Source organism: Chionomys nivalis, chromosome 11 (assembly GCF_950005125.1).
Source record: "Chionomys nivalis chromosome 11, mChiNiv1.1, whole genome shotgun sequence".
In the NCBI taxonomy this organism is placed as follows: Eukaryota; Metazoa; Chordata; class Mammalia; order Rodentia; family Cricetidae; genus Chionomys; species Chionomys nivalis.
The window spans coordinates 34,279,432-34,301,989 of record NC_080096.1 but is presented as its reverse complement, the minus strand read 5'-3'; the positions used below and the strand labels follow the sequence as shown (position 1 = coordinate 34,301,989).

Genomic DNA, 22,558 nt, shown 5'->3' with positions numbered 1-22,558 from the left:
AGAGCCAGGGGTACACAGAGAAACCCTGTCTTGAAAAATCAAAACAAAACAAAAAAGAAAAGAAAGACATCAACAAAAAACAACAACAAAAAGGAACAAATAAATAGCCTCTATACATTAAAAACAGATGATGCATTGATAGTCTGGCAAAAATATTATGACCAGGAGTCACAGGAACCTGTGCATCTCTTAGAAGTAAGGAATGGGATTGAAGCAAGATGGCGGGCCCGTGGAATGAAGGCCTGTGTGCCTAGAAGCAGATCTGAGAAGCGATTTCTCCTCACAGTATCTTTTTTTCAGTCACCTTATAAAGATCATGGCTGCAGCAGTAAAATGGGTGACATCAAGCAGAACTGTCTGGAAACATTTATTTCCAATCCAAAATGGAGCCTTGTCTAGTGTTTGTTGTAAATCTACACATTCTTCTCTTCCAGATGACTACAGCTGCAAGGTAGAGCTCGCTTTGACATCCGATGGCAGACAGTAGTGTGCTACCACCCTTCTGTGGACATCCCGCACAAACACACAAAACCTATCCCTCACCCAGACATTTTGAATAATAATGTAGAAACACATTAACAAATGCTTAAAACCAAATTAGAAATAAAAAGCAAACGGCTTGAGCGAGGCCCCATGATAGAACAACTCAGCGAGGTGTTCTCCACCACGAAGCACCGCTGGTTCCTGTGTGAACAGTGTCACAATCGTCGTAAGAAACCAAATCCTCCCAGAGACAGGCGATTGCTCTTGACTTCCCAAGCCCAGGGAAGTTTTGCTGTGTGTCTTAGTTGCCAGCTGAGAAAAATGCACATATATTCATTAAGATGTTATGTAAGAAAATAATAAAAGTACCCCCTTCATATTTAAAAAAAAAAGAAGTAATGAGTGATTCAGTATTATTGTTTATTTGAGGGCAGGGTCTCACTACATAGTCATAGGCTGACCTGGAACTCTATGGTTCTCCAACTTCCTGATGCTGCAACCCTTTAATACAGTTCTCCATGTGGTGACCCAACCATAAACTTATTTTCATTGCTGTTTCATAACTATAACTTTGTCACTGTTATGAATCTAATGTGAAATGCAGGAGATCTGATATTCGACCCCCAAAGGGGTCTCGACTCACAGGTTGAGAACTGCTGCTCTGTGTAGACCAGCCTGGCCTTAGACTCTCAGAGAACCTCCTGCCACTGCTTCCCAAGTGCTGGCATCAAAGGACTATACAGTACACCCAGTTTCAGTATTTGTTAATTCAGTGTTTACAGCGACTTTCTAAACCTCTAACTACTGGGAAGCATGATAATTAACTTCTATAAATAAGATTATTGATGGCATCTCCTCACAGGGCTGTGGTGAAGTCAATGAAATCAAGTTTGTGAAATACTAAGCTTAGTATCTGGCACACAGTAGGTGCTCAATATTAGTATTATTAATGTGGATGAAGGAAAATAACCGAGTGATTTCCCCCACCCCCACCAGAATTCTTTTCCCTAAGGGATCAAACTGTGGTTGTCTGGCTCTTGGGCTACTCTCCATGAAGAGGACTGTGAGGAAGTCTGAGCTATGTCTGGGTGGGGGAGGGGACAAACCTGTGACAAAGAGCATCACCCTCAGGCAGGCTCCATATGTCACAGAGACCTCAGTTGCCTGGTCAACAGAACCCCCCAGAAGCTCTTTGCAGTCATGGGGCCCTCTCAGCTTGTCCGTGCCCCTCGGCCTCGGGGCATGAGTTCTCCATACCGAAGGCCAGGTATGGGTGGATCCCGGCGCAAGTGTTCCAGGATGTTCAAGTATAGCCGCAGAACATACCGGCAGAAACCCCGAGGCCCAGCTACCACCAATCTTGCCACTATGGCCACAAACATCAATGACACCAACGACACTACTACCACCAGTGTGTGGATCCTCTCACCGCAAGGTTAGTGGGGGAGTCTGGGCTGGGGGATCTGTGATTTGAAAAACAGAAGTATCCGTTCTGCTTACGTGCTCTAAAGGGCAATTTGTGAAATTCCACCCAAGGCAGCATCTTGAAAGCACACGTCACCAAATGCTCAGAGCCTTAATGAAAAACGACATGGCTGTGAAACGGAGAGCTTGGGGGAGCTGGGGGAGCTATGGGGTTCTCACAATGCTTATTTTCTTTGTGTGTGCATGTACATATGTATGCATGTGTATATGCCTGCACGTATAGGCCGAAGAACAACCGTGGCTGCCATGCACCTTTTTAGGAGACAGGACCTCTCAGCAGCCTGGAATGTCTCAAGTAGGCTAGGCTGGCTGGCCGTCCAACAGCAGGAATCTAGGTGTCTCTGTCTCCCCAAGGATGGGATTATAAACTTGTGCCACCATGCTCAGCCTTTACCTGGATCCTGGGATTGACCTCAGATCCTGAGAAAACTAGGGCTTCACTGAGCTACCTCCCCCAGCCTGCACAACTGCCTTTTTTCTTTTTCTTTTTCTGAATATTCTTCCTTTTCTTTTCTCTCTCCAGTACTCAGACACCTCTGTCAACCTGGGGGCTTTCTGATCCTCTAGAAATGCCCAGAAGCTTGGCTTGCACTGGACCTGATCTTCCAGAGGGCTGTTGGTGGTAAACAGCAAATACAATCATTCTGCTTAAGCTTTCTCCATCCAAAGTGTTCCAACTATGCAGGACAGGAGGGCAGGGACAGGGCTGGAGACGCTTAGGCATGAGCTTCTGAGCCAGCATGTGTGGACCACAGTTAGACAGTGGAAGGACAGGACAAGGTCAGACAGACAAACCCATCTTTGTCCTCGGCATTTTGATCTGCCCTGTGAGGTAAGGGGCTGTCCTGCCTTACACTCCCATGGGCACAAGGCGTCTTGGAAAGAACAAGAAGGGACAGATAAGAGAGAGACCGGATGAAAGACAGAACCCCACAAGTGCTCTAGCATGAGGTATGCTGGTGCTGGTCAGTGTGTGTGCCACCGTGTGTGACGAGAGAATGGGAACATTAAGGCACATGTGACTAGATATGCCTTTGTGACTGAACGTGCCTCTGCTGTCAGCTGCGAGAGTCAAGGAGCGCCTGTGAGGGCAGAGGCAAACCAAAGCCGTGTTGGCTCAGCTAAGAATGAAGGTCAGAAGGGGGAGGGGGTGCAGAATGGTTAGTGTTGGAGGACATGTCACCTTCAGCCCCCAGCCTTCCTCTGAGGTCAGCGTTTTCCAGGACTGCCAGCTGAGCTGGGGCACTTGGGGGCGGAGCAAGACTGAGTTTGAGCCCCGGAACAGGGGAGGGTGTTGCACTCTGTCTGGCCTGGGGATTTTCCATTTGGATTTCTGAGTGTGTGCCCATGTATCATAGGGTTTAACTAGGTTTCTGTGGAGTGTGTTTCTGTGAGGTTCTGTAGTAGCATTGTGAGTGTCTTTGTCTCTAATGAGTGGATTTGTGCGTGGGCTAGCGTGAGAATTGGGGGGTGTGAGGATGGGCTAGCGTGAGGATTGGGGGTTGTGAGGACTGGGGAGCAGGAGTAATCCCTAAGACTTTTGGTGGCCTGTCCTCTGGGCTTTAAGAAGTCTGGCTAATATAATTTTCCTCTCATAAGAGGAATGAATTATGTTCATCTACAATAAGCCTGCCAGAGCATGGGATCCTGAGGGGAGGGCTAGGGCAGATAATTCACAGTTATACTGGGTCCAGAGAGTGCTGGGCTACTTGGTGTGGGCATTAATTGCACCTAGAAAAGGACTGGACTGGTGTCCAAGGCCTATAATGGGTCTGTACATAACAAACACATGATAAACAAATGTAGTCATGTAAATATAAGTGGACTCACGTACATACAACATAATTAGCAAATGAACGCATGTATTCAGGCGCATGCTATAAACAGAGATCAGCACCGATAAGAATGCAATAGGTACCAACCCACCCCCTTGCAGGAGGCATGCCCATACACAGACACAAACATACATGCACCCAGACACAAGAACACAAGCATATAAACATAGACACATGCTATCATACTCATGCAAACTCAGATACACATAGACACACTCACCAGCCTTCCCTATCCTTGCAGCCCTGAGGCCCAAATGCCTCCCTCCCCAATATCACTGTGTGTAGTGCGTGCATGTGTGCCTTTGCTTATGTCTCTGTGTATCTGTGTCTCTGAGTGTGTGCATGTGTTTCTGTGTATGTGTATGAGGGGGTGATAAGCAGAGGAAACTCGATGACATCATCTCTTCAAGCTATTTTTAGCTCCATCCGCAATGACTTCTCCTCCATTACCCCTCCTCCTCCAGGTTCCCAGTTCTCCCTCTCTGGGCTCTCAGAGAAAGCAAACAGCCAGAGAGAGGTACCCACTCCTTCAGTTTAGGTGGCCCCTCTGGATGATTGGGTGCAGCTCACTCTTTCGCCCCTCTGGAGTTTTTTGGAGGCCTAGAACACAGAGATGATTCCCGGACTAGAGGAAGGGGCTACCTGGAGCAGGGGCCTGCAGTCTGCAGCTCTGACTCAGTAGCACTTGCTGTGTCTAAGGGAGTTGCTAGTTCTGGAGATGAGGTGGGTGAAGACAATGAGAGGTCTTCATCCATGGGAGGCAGGATTCTGGGAACCTGGCAGCTTCAAGGATTCTCTTCCATCTCCCACAGGTTAGCTAACATAAGGAACCCAGAGGAAGCACCCTTCACTCCCGCAATTCCACCTAGAGATTTCCACAAGCAGCGCTTCCTGCTCATACCCTCGCTGTGGTGTCCCCAACCCCACACCCACCCACCAAGCAAACGCGGGGCGCTCTGCTAGGCACATCCACTTTCGGACCCCTCCCCCTGAGCTGCTCTGTAGGGAGGCCGCTGTTCTCCATCTGGAGACGGGAAGACCAAAGCGCAGAGGGGGCGGTAGCACTGGCCCACACCTTATGGTGCTGGGGAAGCAGCCCAAGGGAGATGGGAAGCAGGTGGAGGAGGAAGTGGTGGCACACCGGGACAGCTGGCACAGGTGCAGAAGGCACAGCCCAGGCAGGGAATCAGGTGAGGGGAGGAGAACGGTAGCCTGAGGGGTACATGCCAGGAGGAGGGCTTCCTGCTTTAGCCAGCCTTGGGCAGCCACCGGAAAATCGGGTTTGGCAGCTTCAGCCCTGTGCTGAACTGTTCTGCCGAAGGGCTGGAGGTGGGGGGGGGGGGTCCAGATTGCTCCGGGGAAGTGGCCTGGGGCACGCCATCCTCTTCAGAAACAATGAAGTTCAGGGAACATTTTGAGATCTTTCGGAAGGTAGGAATAGTCCTGGACTGGAAGCACCCCTGTTTTGCCCTAACCCCTAGTGTGATGCTTTACCGGTCCTGGTTCCCTTCTTTCTTGGCCAGAGAGCCCCCACAGGAAGGGGCTTTTTGAGATCAGGTTCCGCAAGTTTTTCTGGGAGTCTGACTCAGGCAGGGGGGTGAACAGTCAAAGGATAGGGTCTGACTGAACCAGACAATCCCTGGGGCACGAGGCTGGAGTTCCCTTGTAACTAGCGGGTCAATCACCGGAAACCCAGTTCCAGGCCCACAATACAATACTTGTCACTCCACCCTTAAGTGCCCTTACCCACACCCCCACTTCCGGTCTCTGTTCCTTCCTCATCTCTGGGGAAGGCTATAGAGCTCCCAAGGGAATCTCTGCGTTCCCTTCCCTGGATCCTTGCCTGGCTTAACCCTCCCTCCCGTTACCCATTCGGCAACATCAGTCAGTTCCGCCACTAAACTGCCACTGGACTCTGGCACGGGCCAGGGAGATTGTTTCTTCTCAGGCTCCGGAGCTTAGATAAAGGGCTTGAGGGAGATAGGGTGGTGAACCCAGTGCCGGGTTTTGCGGTGGATTGTCCTGTGACCCCAGGAAGATTGGAAATTTCCCCCTCTTTTTCTAGTCATCTCCTTCTTCTGCCTTTAGTGGAAGGCACAGAAGAAACCCCAGAGTTGAGACATAACTTATAGAAAACAAACACAGAATCCCAGGGCAAGGGGCACTGGCTGCTGTTACCATGTCTACCACAAAATTAATTAAACACACATTAAAAAAAAAAGGTTTGAAACTTTGGATTCATAGAGTCCACAGTCATAGGATCTTGACATCAGAGTTTTACTATAATACTTTAGAAGTTGAGGAATCTAGAATGGTGGCACCCCCCCCACACACACACACAAAGTTAGAATGTGTTTAAATTAGAAGTCTGAGGTGTCAGTGAAGTCCCATGTTCAGGTGGATGCCTAAGCCAGATTTTCTGCTGCAGATCTCAAAGCAGCTCAGACATGTGCTCATTGGGGAGGCAGACAGCCTGGGGTATGTGAGATTAGACTGAAATAATGACCCTGCCATAAACTGGACGGACACAGACTTTGTCCATGAAGCCGAGTTCCTGAGCACAGGTGGAGATGGAGTGGAACAGCCTACAGAAAGAGCCATGGTCAGGAGTGGTGGCACTTAGCTCTAGTCCCAGGACTTGAGGCTTGAGGGGAAAACCCCTGAATTCAAGAGTCTAACACCGGGGCTGGAGAGATGGCTCAGAGGTTAAGAGCATTGCCTGCTCTTCCAAAGGTCCTGAGTTCAATTCCCAGCAACCACATGGTGGCTCACAACCATCTATAATGAGATTTGGTGCCCTCTTCTGGCATGTATGTATACACAATAAATAAATAAATAAAGTCTTAAAAAAAAAAAAGAGTCTAACACCAGCCTCAGCAATATAGCAATTCCTTCATCAAAGGAAACAGGAGAAAGAAAAAGGAGTGTGTGGTGGGGGTTTCAACAAGAAGCTTAACATACAGGCCCAGTTCTAGTAGCTCCAGCTTCTCTGATTGGGGTGAAGCACAGCCAAAGCCATTTCTGAAGGTTAGCAGGAGTTCAAGGCTAGCCTCAGCTATGTAGTGAATGTGAGGATAGCCTAGTGCATTGGCACATTCCTTCAGTCCCAGCACTCAAGGGGCAGAGTTTAAGGCCAGCCTGGTCTATGTAACAAGTAACAAGATCTAAGCCTAAGTAGTAAGACCCTGTCTGAAAAATGAAACAAATCCACCAAAACAGAATTAAAAACATTTTATAAGATTACTGGGGACTCCTTAGTTCATTGCAGGTCAACAACCCATGTCAGATTATTTTCTTTGGAAAGATACTAAACGACACACATCAGGCTTCTCTTAGGGTCTCTGGGAGAAGCAAGCTTTTTTCAAAGATGCTGATCCTTGATTTACATCCATGCCACATGTTCCCCAGGTAGCAGGATTCAGAGTCTCCACAGCAAGGTCCCAAGAGAGAACCTTGTTGAGGGCATCTATCTGAGGCGATACTTAAAGGAGCTGGGCATCTAAAGAAAAAGAGGGCGCCAACCTGAGGCTTGGAATATATATAGCACAAGTAGTTCAATCTCTGACCCTCAGAACCATAAAAACAATCAAACTTATGTTAAACAAGAAAGGAGACTTCTTCTGGGTGGTGGCGGCGTGCACCTTTAATCCTAGCACTGGGAGGCAGAGTCAGGTGGATCTCTCTGAGTTTGAGGAAGCTTGGTCTGCAGGGCAAGTTCCAGGACAGGTTCCAAAGCTACACAGAGAAATCCTGTCCCAAAAAACCTACCCCACCCACCCCCCAAATAAAGGGAGACTCTTACTTATTTGTTTGGTTTTTGAGACAAGTTCTCACTATGTATAGTCCTTATTGGCCTGGAACTTGCCCTGTAGACCAGGCTGACCTCAGACTCTCAGAGATCGGCCTTCTTCTGCCTCCCAAGTGCTGGGTTAAAGGTGTGTGCCACCACCACCACCTGGCTCACACCCAGCTAATGTTGAGGGGAAAGTTGTGTGGAGACCCTTGCCAAGCTCTGGGGTTGATTATTGGTCAAAAACAGACAAATTTACCTAGTGTTTCTGGGAACCCAGGAGGAGCAGTTCCAAAGACAGGCAGTTGCCAGGCCTTGCTAGGCATGGGAAATGAGGCAACGTCAGCGGAAGGGCCTCACGTTCAGCTGTCTGTGGAACCAGCTCGGTATCTACTGACACTTTGACCTTACACCCTGCCCTTGGTTATCTGCCACTCTACAAACTCATAGCTGCTGTGTGACCTTCAGCAAAGCCTGTCACCTCTGGGCCTCGAACGTTCTTGGGTGCTTAGGGCATCATTTATCATTATTATTATTTGGTTTTTTTGAGACATGGTCTCACTATGTAGCTCAGGCTGTCCCAGAACTCACTATGTAGACCAGGCTGGCCTCAAACTCACAGAGATCCTCCTGCCTCTGCCTCCCAAGTGCCAGGATTAAAGGTGTGCACTACCATGCCCAGCTGCATTCATTAATATTATTTATTCCTGGTTTTGTTTAGAGAAATTCTGTTTCCTATCTCTGTACCTAGCTTTCAAAGAATATATTAAACGGCTTCCTGGGAGAAAAAAAGGCAAATGGCAATAGAAATAACGCTTACATTTGACATTCTTTTTTTTTTTTTTTTTTTATATTTTATTTATTATGTATACAATATTCTGTCTGTGTGCATGCCTGCAGACCAGAAGAGGGCACCAGATCTCATTACAGATGGTTGTGAGCCACCATGTGGTTGCTGGGAATTGAACTCAGGACCTTTGGAAGAGCAGGCAATGCTCTTAACCTCTGAGCCATCTCTCCAGCCCCTACATTTGACATTCTTACATTGATGTGTGTTTTCATAAATCTTATAGAACATCCATAACTGTCACTCTGGTGTTTTGTTTGGTTTTGTTCTACAGACTGAACCAGGCCTCTTGAACATGCTAAGTAAGCACTTTATAGGGAGCTGCCCCTCCTCCCTCAAGTCCTCGCAGCTCTGTTAACAGATTAATGGGCTGAAGCTCAAGGAGAGTAAATAGCTCGTCCAAGATCACCCGCCTAGGGTGTTACAGAACTGGAATTGCAAGTCGGATTCTTTCTGAGTCTGAAGACCTTGGCTTCAGACTAATGTTCCAGGAGGCTTCAGGGGGTAATGAAAGCCCATGGATAGGCAGCACAGGGAGCAGTGACCCAAGGGTCTGGCTGGAAAGGTGAAGAGTCTCATTCTGTGATAGGTACTCAGGTCCTTGTGTCGGGGGAGGAATGAACTGTTTATGGAGATGGCTGCAGGCTGGAGTGGGGGCCCTGCGTCTGTCCTTCGGTGTTTAAAGACAGTGTGAACTTGTGGAAAAGGGACTGTGAAGGAGGATTTGAGGCTTTCTGAGCAGGCGCAGTTCTCAGCAGCCTGGGGCGGTGGCACTCTCCCATTGGGTAGTGTCATGTTGCCCTGATGCTGCCACATCTGTCACTTTGAAGTTCCAGGCAACTTGGCTCAATTGCCTTATTAGCTAATTCAAACGAGGTGGGAGGATTTCAGATGACTCCTGATACCTGCCCAAGGTTGGGTCATCAAAGAGGCTGAGAATTCAAGAAATCGCTAGTTATACAGGATTGGAACTGGAGGCAGCCCCGGGGGTCATCTCATCCAGATCCCTCTAGGAGTGAGGGAGATTCTGAGGTCTACAGAGGGACTAGGACTTGATAAAGTCACACTGTCATCTCCATCACCTGCCAGGCACTCCACAGGGTGGATTCTGGTCAGATTCTGGTCTTTGTTTTTCCCCCTTTGAGACAAGGTCTCACTATGTAGCCATAACTGGCCTGGAATTTGCTACAGAGCCCAGGTTGGTCTTGAACGCAAATCCTCCTACCTCACTTTCCTAAGGATTACAGGTGTGTGCCACCAAGCCCAGTGCGAAGGCTACTTTTAGGGTAGGCTTAAAGACCTGGCAAGCATTTAGCTGATGCAGCATGAAAAGGGACTTTTTTTTTCTTTTTCTTTTTTTTTTTTTTTTTTTTTTTGGCTTTTTGAGACAGGGTTTCTCCTGAAACTAGCTCTTGTAGACCAGGCTGGCCTCGAACTCATGGAGATTCACCTGCATCTGCCTCCCAACTGCTGTGATTAAAGGCGTGCGCAAAGAGAGCCAAGGCTGAGACTGAATCTGAACTGTCAGTGCTTTATGAAGCACAGGAGTATTTAAGATGCAGGCACCCCCCAGGATGGGAGGACTCTAGACGCAGTTGCTAGGGGGACTTGAGAAGACCACACAGCTAAATGATTCTTAATTGTGTTTGTGGAGAGTGTGAACACACACACACACTCATGCTTCTTTCTCCTCCCCTGGCTCAAAACAGGCAGGAGTGATTAGCGACCTCCACAACCCAAGTTCCAGGACCAGAGTCTCCTCTCTGCCTCCCTCTTCTCCCCTCCCCCAGCTCTGGGGTTGGGGAAATGGAGGCACCCTCAGCTCAACTTTGGAGCTTTGTGAGCTCCGGGAGCCCTTCCCTTGTTGCAGTGATGCAAATCCGTTCCGGATTTATTAAAGGCATTCTTTCCGTGAAGCAGGCGAATCGGCGCCAGTGCCTGGCTGGGAGTACTCCCGGCCCTGACCTAAGGGTGGCGGGCCTGAGATGGGAGTTCCCTCCCGGTTAGGAATCCCGCAGGGGTTTGGAGAGTTTCTCTTCTGAAGGGTTTCTCTTCTGAGAAGGTGGGAATTCCTTGGCAGGATAATTAATGTGGAGGCGCTGCGCCGGGGAAAGAAAACTGAAGCAAACTTTTCGGACTCAGAGCCAAATAGGAGCGACAGGCACAATGAGCAGGCAGGACCCTGGTTTAGAGGTCTGTGACAGACTTTTGGTAGAGAAATTTGAAAGTTTGGGGTTGGTGAGCAAGTTTAGGGTTGATTGGGTGGCGGATTCTGGAATGTGAGGAGCTGCCCCAAACACAGGTTTAGCGTCCAAGGACTAATTCCACCCGTCCCTGGCCTTGAGGACTTCCTCACCTCTCAGGTGTGTCTGCTGGGAGCAGGAAGAAGGGAATGCAGGAGCTCCGATTTCAGGAAGCAGAACTACCAGAACTGTGTAACAGTCTGTGAAGAGGAGTGCTTATGTGTATCCGTAGAGGCACAGAGACCCGTGTGTTGTTGACAGCAAGTCAGGCCCAAGGACAAGTCAGGCGACCAATGGTGGCCATCCTGTACTCACAGCTACTCTGGGGGCTGAGGTTGAAGACAGATATTTGAGCCCAGGAGTTTAAAGACCAGCATGAGCAACATAGTGAAACCCTTTGGCAAGCAGAGACAAGAAAAGAAAGACAGGGCTAGAGAGATGGCTCAGCAATTAAGAGCTCTGGCTGCTTTCCCAGAGGAGCCAGGTTCAATTCCCAGCACCCACATGGCAGCCCACAACCACCTGTAATTCCAGTTGCAGGAGGTCCAGTACCCTCTTCTGACCTTTGTCTGGTACACAGACATACATACAAGCAGACTACTCATACACAGAAAATAAAACAATACAGTTCTTTATTAACAAAAATTTAAATTTATTAAATTAACAAAAAATTTTAATTTTTTAAATTAACAAAAATTAAATCAACTTGGCTTTCAGCTTTTCTCTAGTCACTAGTATTCTTTTGCTTTGGACATTTTTCCAACTTTGACAAACCTCATTTTTCTTTTCATAAAATAAAAATAACAGGAATAGGTAAGCACAAGGTTTGTTGCGAGGGAGAAAGGGGTTTAAGAACAGTATTTGGCCAGGTGGTGGTGATGGCAGCAGCCTACACCTTTAATCCCAGAAGAGGCAGGGTTTGTGAGTTTGAAGCCAGCCTGGTCTACAGAGCGAGTTCCAGGACAGCCAGGGATACACAGAGAAACCCTGTTTTGAACCTCCATCCCCCCAAAAGTGGGGATGACAATAAATGGGTAGACCTAAGAGACAGGAGTGAAGAGGCGAGAGTCGGATCTTAGCGATGCACAGAATGGATGACTGGACACGTAAGGATGGTAGTCAGCTTCCTGTCACCATGACAATATCTGGGGCCATAAACTTCAGAGGAGGAAAGACTTGGTTCACAGTTTTAAAGTTTCTAGTACATGGTGCATTTTTCTTTTGTATTTATGGTGGTTCAGTGTATCACAGAGAGAGGGCTATTTACCTAATGGCCGCCAGAAGCAAAGAAAGGAAATCAGGGCTCCAGGTCCTAATGCTGCCTTTAAAATCATGCCACCAGTGATGTAACAGCTCCATCACTCCCAATGGTGCCACAGACTGGGGACCAAGCCTTCAACACATGGACCTTTGGAGACCTTCATGATCCAAGTTCTAGCGGGGAAGCATGAGAATATTGTACTTATTCCCTCCCAGCTTGGTCTTCAGTGGCACTAATTTCTGAAATAGGAAGTAGGAGGAGTAACACACGTGGTGGGAAGCTGAACTAGGTCTCGACGTGTGTGGCCATACCAGTGGACAGATCCTTAATAACCAGGGTCTTTTCATCCTACCTGGCAATTACTGTATCCAGAGAGGGATAGTGTCATTAGCTATTGCTGATTGGTTGTTTCCTGGCTTTACCTGATTGGAAGTTTTTGGCTGAAAGGGGATGCTGATGTCACCGTGGGGCAAAGCTAGATAGGTGTGTCTCCATGTATTGTTTTGGAGTGCCAGGCTGTTTCTCTGGCTGCAGTCATACTGTGTTAGCTCAGGGATTGGGCTGCCAGGAGAGAGTGACAATACTCGATACACCTGATAGCTGAGAAAACTGAGACCCAGACTTAAGTGCACAGCGGAGCTATGGATAAAGGTCTGTGTGTAATGTGCTCTCACAGGATTAGCCGGCATTTGCTCTAAGAAGAGAGGAACAGTCCAGGTCCAGGTCTAAGGTTCTTAGGTAGAGCAATGTGGCTTGGAGGATCAGTGACAACCAGAGAAGGAAGCAGAGAAAGCTTCTTGGAGGTGACGCCATTTGTATAACCCTAGAAGTGTAATCTCGTTCTTGGACTCCTGGCCAGCAGTATTTGGCACAGCCCCTGCCTGCAGCAAGGAGAATCCAGTCATCTAAGGGGCCTGTAGACAGAATGTGCCCACAGAGCCTGCACGAGGGCAGGCTGGGCTTCCTCCAGACAAGCCTCGGGCCACAGTTTTGGCCATTGGTCATCTCAGGATTTGCTTGCATTGTTGTAACACAGAATTGAAAGCTAGTACCTGCTCATTTTCATATCAGGGTTCAGCACAAGATTACGTTCATTTCCTAGGTTTAATTTTACTTTGAAGCAGGGAAGGTGGGGGTGGTAATGTCTGTCACATGACAAGGTGACTCGGCAGGTAAGGACACTTGCAGTTTGGGAAAAGAGAACCAAGCTCCTGTTAAGTTTACCTCTGACCTCCGTATGTGTACCTTATCATTTGAGCAACTCCTCCTTCATAGATAGATAGATAGATAGATAGATAGATAGATAGACAGACAGACATTAAAAATAAAAGCATCATGTGATAAAGTGACAGAGTGTCTAAGAAAGACTGGCACTCTGGGCTTGTTGGCTCACACCTTTAATCCCAACACTTGGAGGCAGAGGCAGCTGGATCTCTCTGCTCAAGGCCAGCCTGAGCTGCTTTCAGGCCAGACCTAGTAAGAATCTGTCTACTTTTTTTTTTTTTTTTTTTTTTGGTTTTTTGAGACAGGGTTTCTCTGTGGCTTTGGAGCCTGTCCTGGAACTAGCTCTGTAGACCAGGCTGGTCTCGAACTCACAGAGATCCGCCTGCCTCTGCCTCCCGAGTGCTGGGATTAAAGGCGTGTGCCACCATCGCCCGGCTAAAAATTTTTTTACTTTTTTTTTTTTTTTTTTTTTGGTTTTTCGAGACAGGGTTTCTCTGTGGCTTTGGAGCCTGTCCTGGAACTAGCTCTGTAGACCAGGCTGGTCTCGAACTCACAGAGATAAGAATCTGTCTAAAACAACAAGAGAAGGGCTGTGCAAGCCTGTGCGCATGCACCTGTGCTTGCGAAGAAGCCAGAGGAGGACTCTTGCTCTCATTCTCTGTCATCTTCCACCTTATAACCTTGACACAAGGTCTCTCAATAAACCTGGAGCTAGACAGCTACCTCTGCTCCCCTCTTCCCCACCATGCTGGGGTCACAGGGGCACATATAACCATACATGGCTGTTCATGTAGGTTCTGGGGGATTGAACTCAGGTCCTCATGCTGTGTAGCCATTTAACTCTGGGAAAAGGTGTTTTTTTTTGTTTGTTTGTTTTTTGTTTTTTTTTGACATAAAAAGATGTTGCTTGGGGTTAGGGGCATAACTTAGTAAAGTGCTTACCACACGGGCATGACACCCAATGTGGGGCACATATTTCTACCTAGGGCCTGAGAGAGCTGGGGAGAAAACCCAACAAAGCTTCCTAGTGGTCTGGTGCTTCTACCTTGCAAAGGTGCAGCTCTGTCATACAGTAGCTGGCATGTTAAGTAGAAACAACAAGCTAAGTAAAAATGCCTGCTACAGTGTGGGTACCAACTTCCTAGAGCTGGGGTGGTTAAATGCAACTTCCCAATGAATGCAACTCATGGTAAAATGCAGCTCTAGGCCTTTTGACCAGGCCCACAAGGAATGAAGCTCGACTCTCATTGACCTGAGCAGGGGCAGAATCATATGCCAGGGCAAAACCACATTGTTGAGTTTAAGGTTTGACTCACAGAGTCAGAGAACACTACAGGTGCACAGTAAAACAGGTACATACAGAAAAAAACCTTTAAACAGTTTACGGGGTGCATAAGTGCTTAAGACAGTCATAGGAAAAAATAAACAGTTTAAAAATAATTAAGTCGGGCTGGAGAGATGGCTCAGTGGTTAAGAGCACTGCTTGCTCTTCCAAAGGTCCTGAGTTCAATTCCCAGCAACCACATGGTGGCTCACAACCATCTGTAAGGAGGTCTGGTGCCCTCTTCTGGCCTGCAGACATGCACACAGACAGAATATTGTATACATGATAAATAAATAAATATTTAAAAAAAAATAATTAAGTCAAGTCTTTAAAGAAAGAGTAAAGTAATAATAATAAAAAAAAGAATAGCCACATAAAATTGGGAAATGCATGGGGAGTCTGGATCCTGAATGGTGCTTTGTTGACTTTGAATTTTTTGAATGCTGATGAGAAAACAGCAGCTGCTGAGAGACATGGGATTATAAAAGGAACTGCTGGGGCTGGAGAGAAGATGACTCAACAGTTGGGAGAGCTGGCTGCTCTTCCAGAGGACCCAGGTTCAACTCTCAGCACCCACATGGCAGCTTGCAGCTGTCTGTAGGTCTAGTTCCAGTGGATTTGACACCCTCATGCCAATACACATAAAATAAAGTTAAAGTATGTATAAAATAAATAAAAGGAACTGCTGAATTAAATGAGCCTAGATACTTTAGGGGTATCTTAACTTTAAAATGGAATTCAGAAAATGTATTTCATTGGGGGAGAGGTTGTGCTTTTGTTTCCACAGGTAATGAAAGGCTGTGAATTCCTTCAAAACCAACAGAGACCAGATTTAAATGGGGGAGACTCCCTGAAAATCTTGGCTACTGACATAAAGAAATAAACCTAGAAAAACTATGAGATAGTTGATATAGATGCTGACCCCTTGAAATGGGAACAGCTGTGAGACTGGATGAGACATGATAAATCTTGCTGGTGACAGAGTTACATACCATCCTTTCAGATGGCATGGATATAGGTTTGGTTATGCAGTCCAAACAAACTTATAAAGCTGAGAGATGTCTTTTACCTGCTCAAACATAAAACAAACAAAAAAAATCATCTTTGTCTGGCTTGTGTACAGTGCATAGTCCATACTTGTGTTAATGCAGATATGTATGTTACCTTTGAAAGTTTGTGTGATTTTACGGCAAGGGAACCAGACACCAGTGAAAATGGGTGGCCCCAGTGTTCCAGCCTTTTAGAGTGCCTCTGTTTAGTTTCCTCAGAGTTCCGTGTTTGGAACAACTTCAAGACTGCTAGCTAAGATGGTCCAGTCTCACAGACTATTCTAACCAGGACTTCAGATAAGCCTTATACTTTGTTATTACACAGAAATTGGGCAAAAAAATTTATAGCTAGTTTTCTTAGGACTCAATCATTATTTAAATTTTCTCAGGGTCCCTTGGGGGATATGTTACCCCCAGACAACAAAAAGCAGTAGAAAGCACAATATCCATATTCTCAAGAGGTGGAGTGAGTGGTTTTTGGTCATTCAGTGGATTATGCATGTTTGTCATTATTTAGTGGTGATATAGGAATATAGGATAAAAAGACAACTATTCATCTCAAATATCTTACATTGGTATGGATTTTTGTATATCAATACAAATTTAAGGTTATTTTTGTTATGCTGTATATATACATATATATATATGTATACATATATATATATATGTGTGTATATACTCTTGTTTAAGGTATTGTACCTATGCCGCTCATTTAAAAATGTAATATAAAGGGGCTGGAGAGATGGCTCAGAGGTTAAGAGCATTGCCTGCTTTTCCAAAGGTCCTGAGTTCAATTCCCAGCAACCACATGGTGGCTCACAACCATCTGTAATGGGGTCTGGTGCCCTCTTCTGGCCTTCAGGCATACACACAGACAGAATATTGTATACATAATAAATAAATAAATAAATTAAAAAAAAATGTAATATAAAGTTCTAGTTCTTTTTTTTTAAAATATTTATTTATTTATTTTGTATGCAATATTTTGTCTGTGTGTATGCCTGCAGGCCAGCAGAGGGCACCAGACCCCCTTACGGATGGTTGTGAGCCATCATGTGGTTGCTGGGAATTGAACTCAGGACCTTTGGAAGAGCAGGCAATGCTCTTAACCTCTGAGCCATTTCTCCAGCCCCAAAGTTCTAGTTCTTGAAAGCCATTATTACAAACTGTTTATGATATTCAAGAAACAGGTTAGTAGTCATCTATAACAATCAAACTTGTAGTCATGTTAAGTATGTTTCTAAGGTTAAACATACATACTTTAAATAGGTTATCTTCAAATGGTTCAGTGAACTACAGAATATGTCATTTAAAATACTTAATAACCTAAGGAATTTCATGACAGTGAAGCACCTCTGTTCCTGGCAGCACCAATATACATAAAAAGATGATGGACATTGAAGAACCTCCATATGGAGTTTGCTTTTATTGTGACAAAACTAGCCATTTGGGCAAGAAATTGTTGTTGCCTTGAAAGCTGACAGTGTGCTGTACAAACTGGACAAGCAGAACACAAACTTTGTCGAACTTTGCCAAGACAAGGCAGGAAAGTCCTTCGAAATTCCTGCTTCATAGAAAAGTTTGCCACATATTCTAGGCCTGTAGGCTGAAGTTGGATGCCCCGGTATTGCAGAGGAACCTTGGGTGGTTGTCCAGGTAGCCAGCTATTTTTGTTATTTCTATATTTTTGGAAGTTGCTTGTTCTGCACTTCCTGTTTACTCAGGTAATAGTATATCCTTCTCAGGTCTGTGATGGAGTTGAAGATGAAATAGTTATAGTTATGTTTTCTTTGTTACCAAATTCAAAAAAGAAACTTACATAAAGAAATGTAGTTTATAAGGTTGAGAAACATAAAAGTTAAAACTGTCTAAGGAAATGTTTTGAAATCTAAAAAAGATAATTTTGTGTTGGTAATACAAGTTTGTTGAAAGAGGTTTCTGTCCCACCTGGTCCTGCAGTCGTTTAGTCCCAAAGAAATACACAGAGGTCTACATTAGTTATAAACTGATTGACCTAGTAGCTTAAGCTTCTTAATAATTCTTATAAACTTATATTAGCCCATAATTCTGGTCTGTGTTAGCCACGTAGCTTGGTACATTTTTCGGCGAGGCAATCACATCTTGCTTCCTCTGTGTCTGGGTCATGACTGCAGACTGAAACTTCCCTCTTCCCAGAATTCTTGTTGCCCTGCCTCTACTTCCTGCCTGGTCACCCCACCTATACTTCCTGCCTGGCTACTACTGGCCAATCAGCGTTTATTTAAAATACAAGTGATGGTACAGACCACTGTCCCACAGCACAAATTAGGATAGAAAGTAAACTAGCTATACAACTTTGGACTCACCAAAATAGGATAGATAATGGACTATTTTCTCTGAATTTGCGATATGCAAATGGATTGGATATTGTAAATGTAATTCTTACTTGATAATTGTTCATATTGTATATAGTGTATGTTAAAGCTAAAACTTTTATTTAGACAAAAATGGAGAAATGTTGTGGAAAATTTGTTTAACTATGCAAAGATGTGCTGTATTTGTTTAATATGTGGAGATGCGTTGCTTTTTTACCTTGCCTGCCTAAGGCACCTGATTGATCTTATAAAAAGTTGAATGTTCAGTAGCAAAGGAGAGAGTCTAGGTATTCCTTGCACTAGAGTAAGGAGGAGGAGAAATTAGTCTCGGGAGAAGAAAGAAAAAGATACCAGGGTGCAGCCTTGTGGTTTTTTACCTCGCTTCCATCTTGTACCTCCTGTTTCATCTCTGTGTCCTCTGGTGTCTCTCCCGTGCCTAGATTCATCTCTTCTTCCTCTTTCTCTGCCCAGAATCCTGCCTACTTATTGGTCATTCAGCTCTTTATCAAACCAATCAGAATATGCTTTGGCAGAGACACATCTTTACAGTGTACACAAAGATTATTCTACAACACTGGATGGTTGCTCTGTTCTGAAGTATAAGTGAAACTGACCTCTGACCTTGCATGGACACGCAGTGCAGTGTACATATATACATACACAAAGGCACACACACACACTGCTAATCTAAGTCTAGGATATTGGAATATGCTTGCAATTCCACTTATTCAGAAGGCTGAGGCAGGAAAATATCAATGTCAAAGCCAGTATGTGTCCTATTTTAGCAAAAAAAAGACAAGAAATAAGGGAAGGAGAGAGACAGAAGGAAAGAAGGAGGGAGGGAGGGAGGAAGGGAGGGAGGGAGGGAGGGAGAGAAGTTTGCTGACTTTTCATCTGCCACCATTATTTTCCTCAGGTCCACATGGCTGATGACAGACTGCTATAATAAAGGAATCTCCACATTTTTAGTAGCTAATAAGAATGACTACATTTTTGGGCTTGGGTTGAAAAGATGACTCACAGGGTAAGAGCACTGGCTGCTTGAGTTTGAATCTCAGCACCCACATGGCAGCTCACAACCATATTTAGCTCCAGTTCCCTTGTAGTCTCTGAGAGCACCAGGCATGCAAGTCATGCACAGATATACATGTAGGGAAAACAACTATACACATAAAAAAAGGACAAAATCCTGTTCTGGGAAGATAGCTCAGTTAGTAAAGTGTTGCTAGGCAAGTATAAACCTGGGTTTGTTTTCCCAGTATCCACATAAAGACGGACATGGTGGCATATGCTGGAGAAGAGGAGACAAAAGGCTCCCTTGAGCTCTCAGACCAGCCAACTAAACCTGGTGTCAGGTTTAGTGAGGGACCCTGTTTCAAAAAATAAGATGGAGAGGATTGAGGAAGACACTCAGTGGCAGCCTCCAGAAACACACATACCTTTACATAGACATATATATATATATATATATATATATATATATATATATATATATACATACATACATACAAATATATTTATGTGCCGGGCAGTGGTGGCGCACACCTTTAATCTCAGCACTTAGGAGGCAGAAGCAGGCAGATCTCTGTGAGTTCGAGTCCAGCCTGGTCTACAAGAGCTAGTTCCAGGACAGGCTCCAAAACCACAGAGAAACCTTGTCTCGAAAAAAAAAAAAAATATATATATATATATATATATATTTATGTCTATGTAAAGGTGTGTATATATATTTATATACCCAAAGATCCTAAGCAATGTTAGTTAATTGATGAGGAAACTAGAGAATAAAAGCAAGCAAAAAAATTTATACAAAGAGTACCCGTTAAAAGATAATGTTGGACCAGGTGATGGTAGCGCACACCCTCAATCCCAGTACTTGTGAAGCCGAGGCAGGAAGATCTCTGTGAGTTTGAGGTCAGCCTGGTCTACAAGAGCTAGTTCTAGGAGAGCAAAGGCTGTCACACAGGGAAACCCTGTCTTGAAAAACAAAACAACAACAAAGGAAACAAAAACAACAACGAAAAATTCACCCTAGTGAGACTGATTACCTTGCAAGCCTGATGACCTAAGTTTGATCCCTAGAACCTAAGAAAACTAGACTCAGTGGTTCAGATCTATAGTCCTAGGACCCTTGTGGATAGATGGAAGGTAAAGACAGGAGACTCAATAGGAAGCTAGCATATACAATTGTAGTGACAAAAACAAAGGGGAGAACTGCCTCCTGCAGTCTTCTGACCACGTGTGCCCAGCAAACCCATGACCCCTTCCCCAAATAAATAACAACCTTCTTTAAAAATATTATGGCTACAGAGATGGCGCAGCACTTAAGAGCATGTAATGTTTTTGCAGGACTGGGTTTGGGTTCCCAGCACCCACGTGACAGGTCACAAGTATCTGTGACTCCAGTTCCAGGGAATCTGATGCTCTCTTCTGGCCTCTGTAGGCACTGCATGCATGTGATGGGTACTGTATTATATACATGCAGGCAAAACACTCATGCACAGGTAGATGTGGTGGCATCCTTTGAATCCAGCACTGCGGAAGTAGAGGCAGGCAAAGCCACATGAACTGAAGGCCAGCCTAATCTACATAGTGAGTTCCAAAACAAACTAAAACCCAACAAACTACCACCAAACATCAAACAACTACAAAACACATAAACTAAAAATAAATCTACTTAAAAAAGATTTATTTCTTATATATACATTATTCTGCCTGCATAAATGCCTGAATGCCAGAAGAGGGCACCAGATCTCATTACAGGTGGCTGTGAGCCACAATGTGGGTGCTGGGAATTGAATTCAGGACATCTGGAAGAAGAGCCAGTACTTTTAACCACTGAACCATCTCTCCAGCCCTAAAAATAAATCTTAATTTAAATGGTGGCTGACAAGATGGCTCATCAGATAAAGGCACTTGCCTGATGACATGGTCCATCTCCAGAACCCGCAGGGTGTGAGAAAATATTTCTACAAAGCTGTCCTCTGACTCCCACACAGATTATGGTACATGCACACACACATACATACACGGAAAAATTTAATACAATGGTGAAAATCTGTGTGCATATATCTTTGTTTATATTTTGAATTATTTTCTACTTTTTCTGGAAGTGGAATTACATACCAAAGACTAAAAAAGGTTCCTATTTTTTTATTGCCTGTTTTGAGACAGGGTCTCACTATGTAGCCCTAGCTAGCATGGAACTTACTGTGTAAATCAGGTTGGCCTTGAACTCACAGAGATCTGCCTGTTTTTGCTTTCTCGAGTACTGTGCTGTCACACTTGGCTAGAACATTCTTTGCTTGTTTGTTTGTTTTTCGAAACAAGATTTCTCTGTGTAGTCCTGGCTGTCCTGGAACTCATTCTGTAGACCAGGCTTGGCTCAAACTCAGAAATCTGCCTGCCTCTGCCTCCTGGGTGCTGGGACTAAAACACGTGCCACCCCAGCAGCAGAATGTTCTTAAAATGCCCATTGTCTGCAGAAGAAAAAAAATCTGTGCATCAACAGTCACCATCTAAAGCAGAGTAGGCTCAAGGGAACAACAAGCAAAATGACCTGGGAGCTCAGTGGTGAGCTTGCTAAAATTGGTTGCAACTAGACAGACCTCTGAGGAAAGGCTTATTTAAAACAACTGACCCCGGGTCATCTGGAAGAGCAGCCAGAGCTGTTGACCATGAACCATCTCTCCATCTCCGAGGAAAGGCTCTTCATGTATGCAGGAGGAAGGAAATGGTGTGAGCTAGGCACAGATATGCACTCACAAACCCAAGTCACAGTGGGGGAAAGGGGAACAGCCTGGGAGGTCATCATGGGCTCAACTGTGAAGTTAGGCAATTTGGATTTACTCTGTTAGTGCCACCAAACACTTTCAGGCAAGAAGCAATAGAGTCATCATTATGTCTTCATAATTAGGCTGCAGCCAGGTTGGGGTAGGGGTAGGAGTGGAGTGGGACAAGCCAGGAACCTGTAAGAGCTGACTGACTACTGATGAAGCCCTAGGAACACAAACGGAGGGGATAACAGGGATGCAGGGAAAAGAGGATGCTGCGGCTACTCTCTATACATCCTCAGGATCATAGAGGAATTGACCAAATGTTGCCGGATGAAACTGGGCTTTGAGACAGAGGTCAGTTATTTTCAATTGTACCTCGCAGACATACCCTATAATAAGAGACGGCAGGCGGACAGGAAGGACAGGAAGTTGTTTCGGACACCTTCCTGTTTTGACATTGGGAAGAACTGCAGGACATTTCTGCAGTTTGGACTATTTTATCTCTCATGCTTCCCTTTGGGGAATCAGCTTTCTGAGGAGATTTCTTAAGGCTTTCAGAACTTGGGCTGAGATGGAGGACTGAGCATCTGTGCTGGGAATGTCTGTGAACTTGCCGTGGGAAAGAGGATAATTCCCACAATCATTTCAAAAGCTGGATGACATTATCAATAATCTGTTTACCTCAAAAAAGAAATCAAAGATCCTCCAAAATTTGATAATTTGGGGGAGTACCGAATCTATTAAACTATTTGTTCCTTTTAAAGAGGAAATCCTTCCCAGATTCTTCAAGTTTTAGGATTTCTGAGTCAAACCCAGTGAATCTGAATCACCTACCGAGAGACCCCACCTTCCAGCATGGGGGCCACGCAATCTCTTCTTGTTTTTCC

At 45.2% G+C, this 22,558-nt stretch overlaps 1 protein-coding gene and 1 pseudogene across 1 annotated transcript; both read left to right on the top strand.

The window, feature by feature from the left end:
- The first annotated feature begins 238 nt into the window (after positions 1-238).
- Positions 239-654, top strand: LOC130883458 (28S ribosomal protein L42, mitochondrial-like; annotated as a pseudogene).
- Positions 655-665: 11 nt separating this feature from the next.
- Positions 666-2,447, top strand: P3r3urf (PIK3R3 upstream open reading frame). The gene has a single exon (XM_057783890.1). The coding sequence runs from the start codon at positions 1,564-1,566 to the stop codon at positions 1,921-1,923; it is 360 nt and encodes a 119-aa protein (XP_057639873.1). The 5' UTR covers positions 666-1,563; the 3' UTR covers positions 1,924-2,447.
- Positions 2,448-22,558: the final 20,111 nt, after the last annotated feature.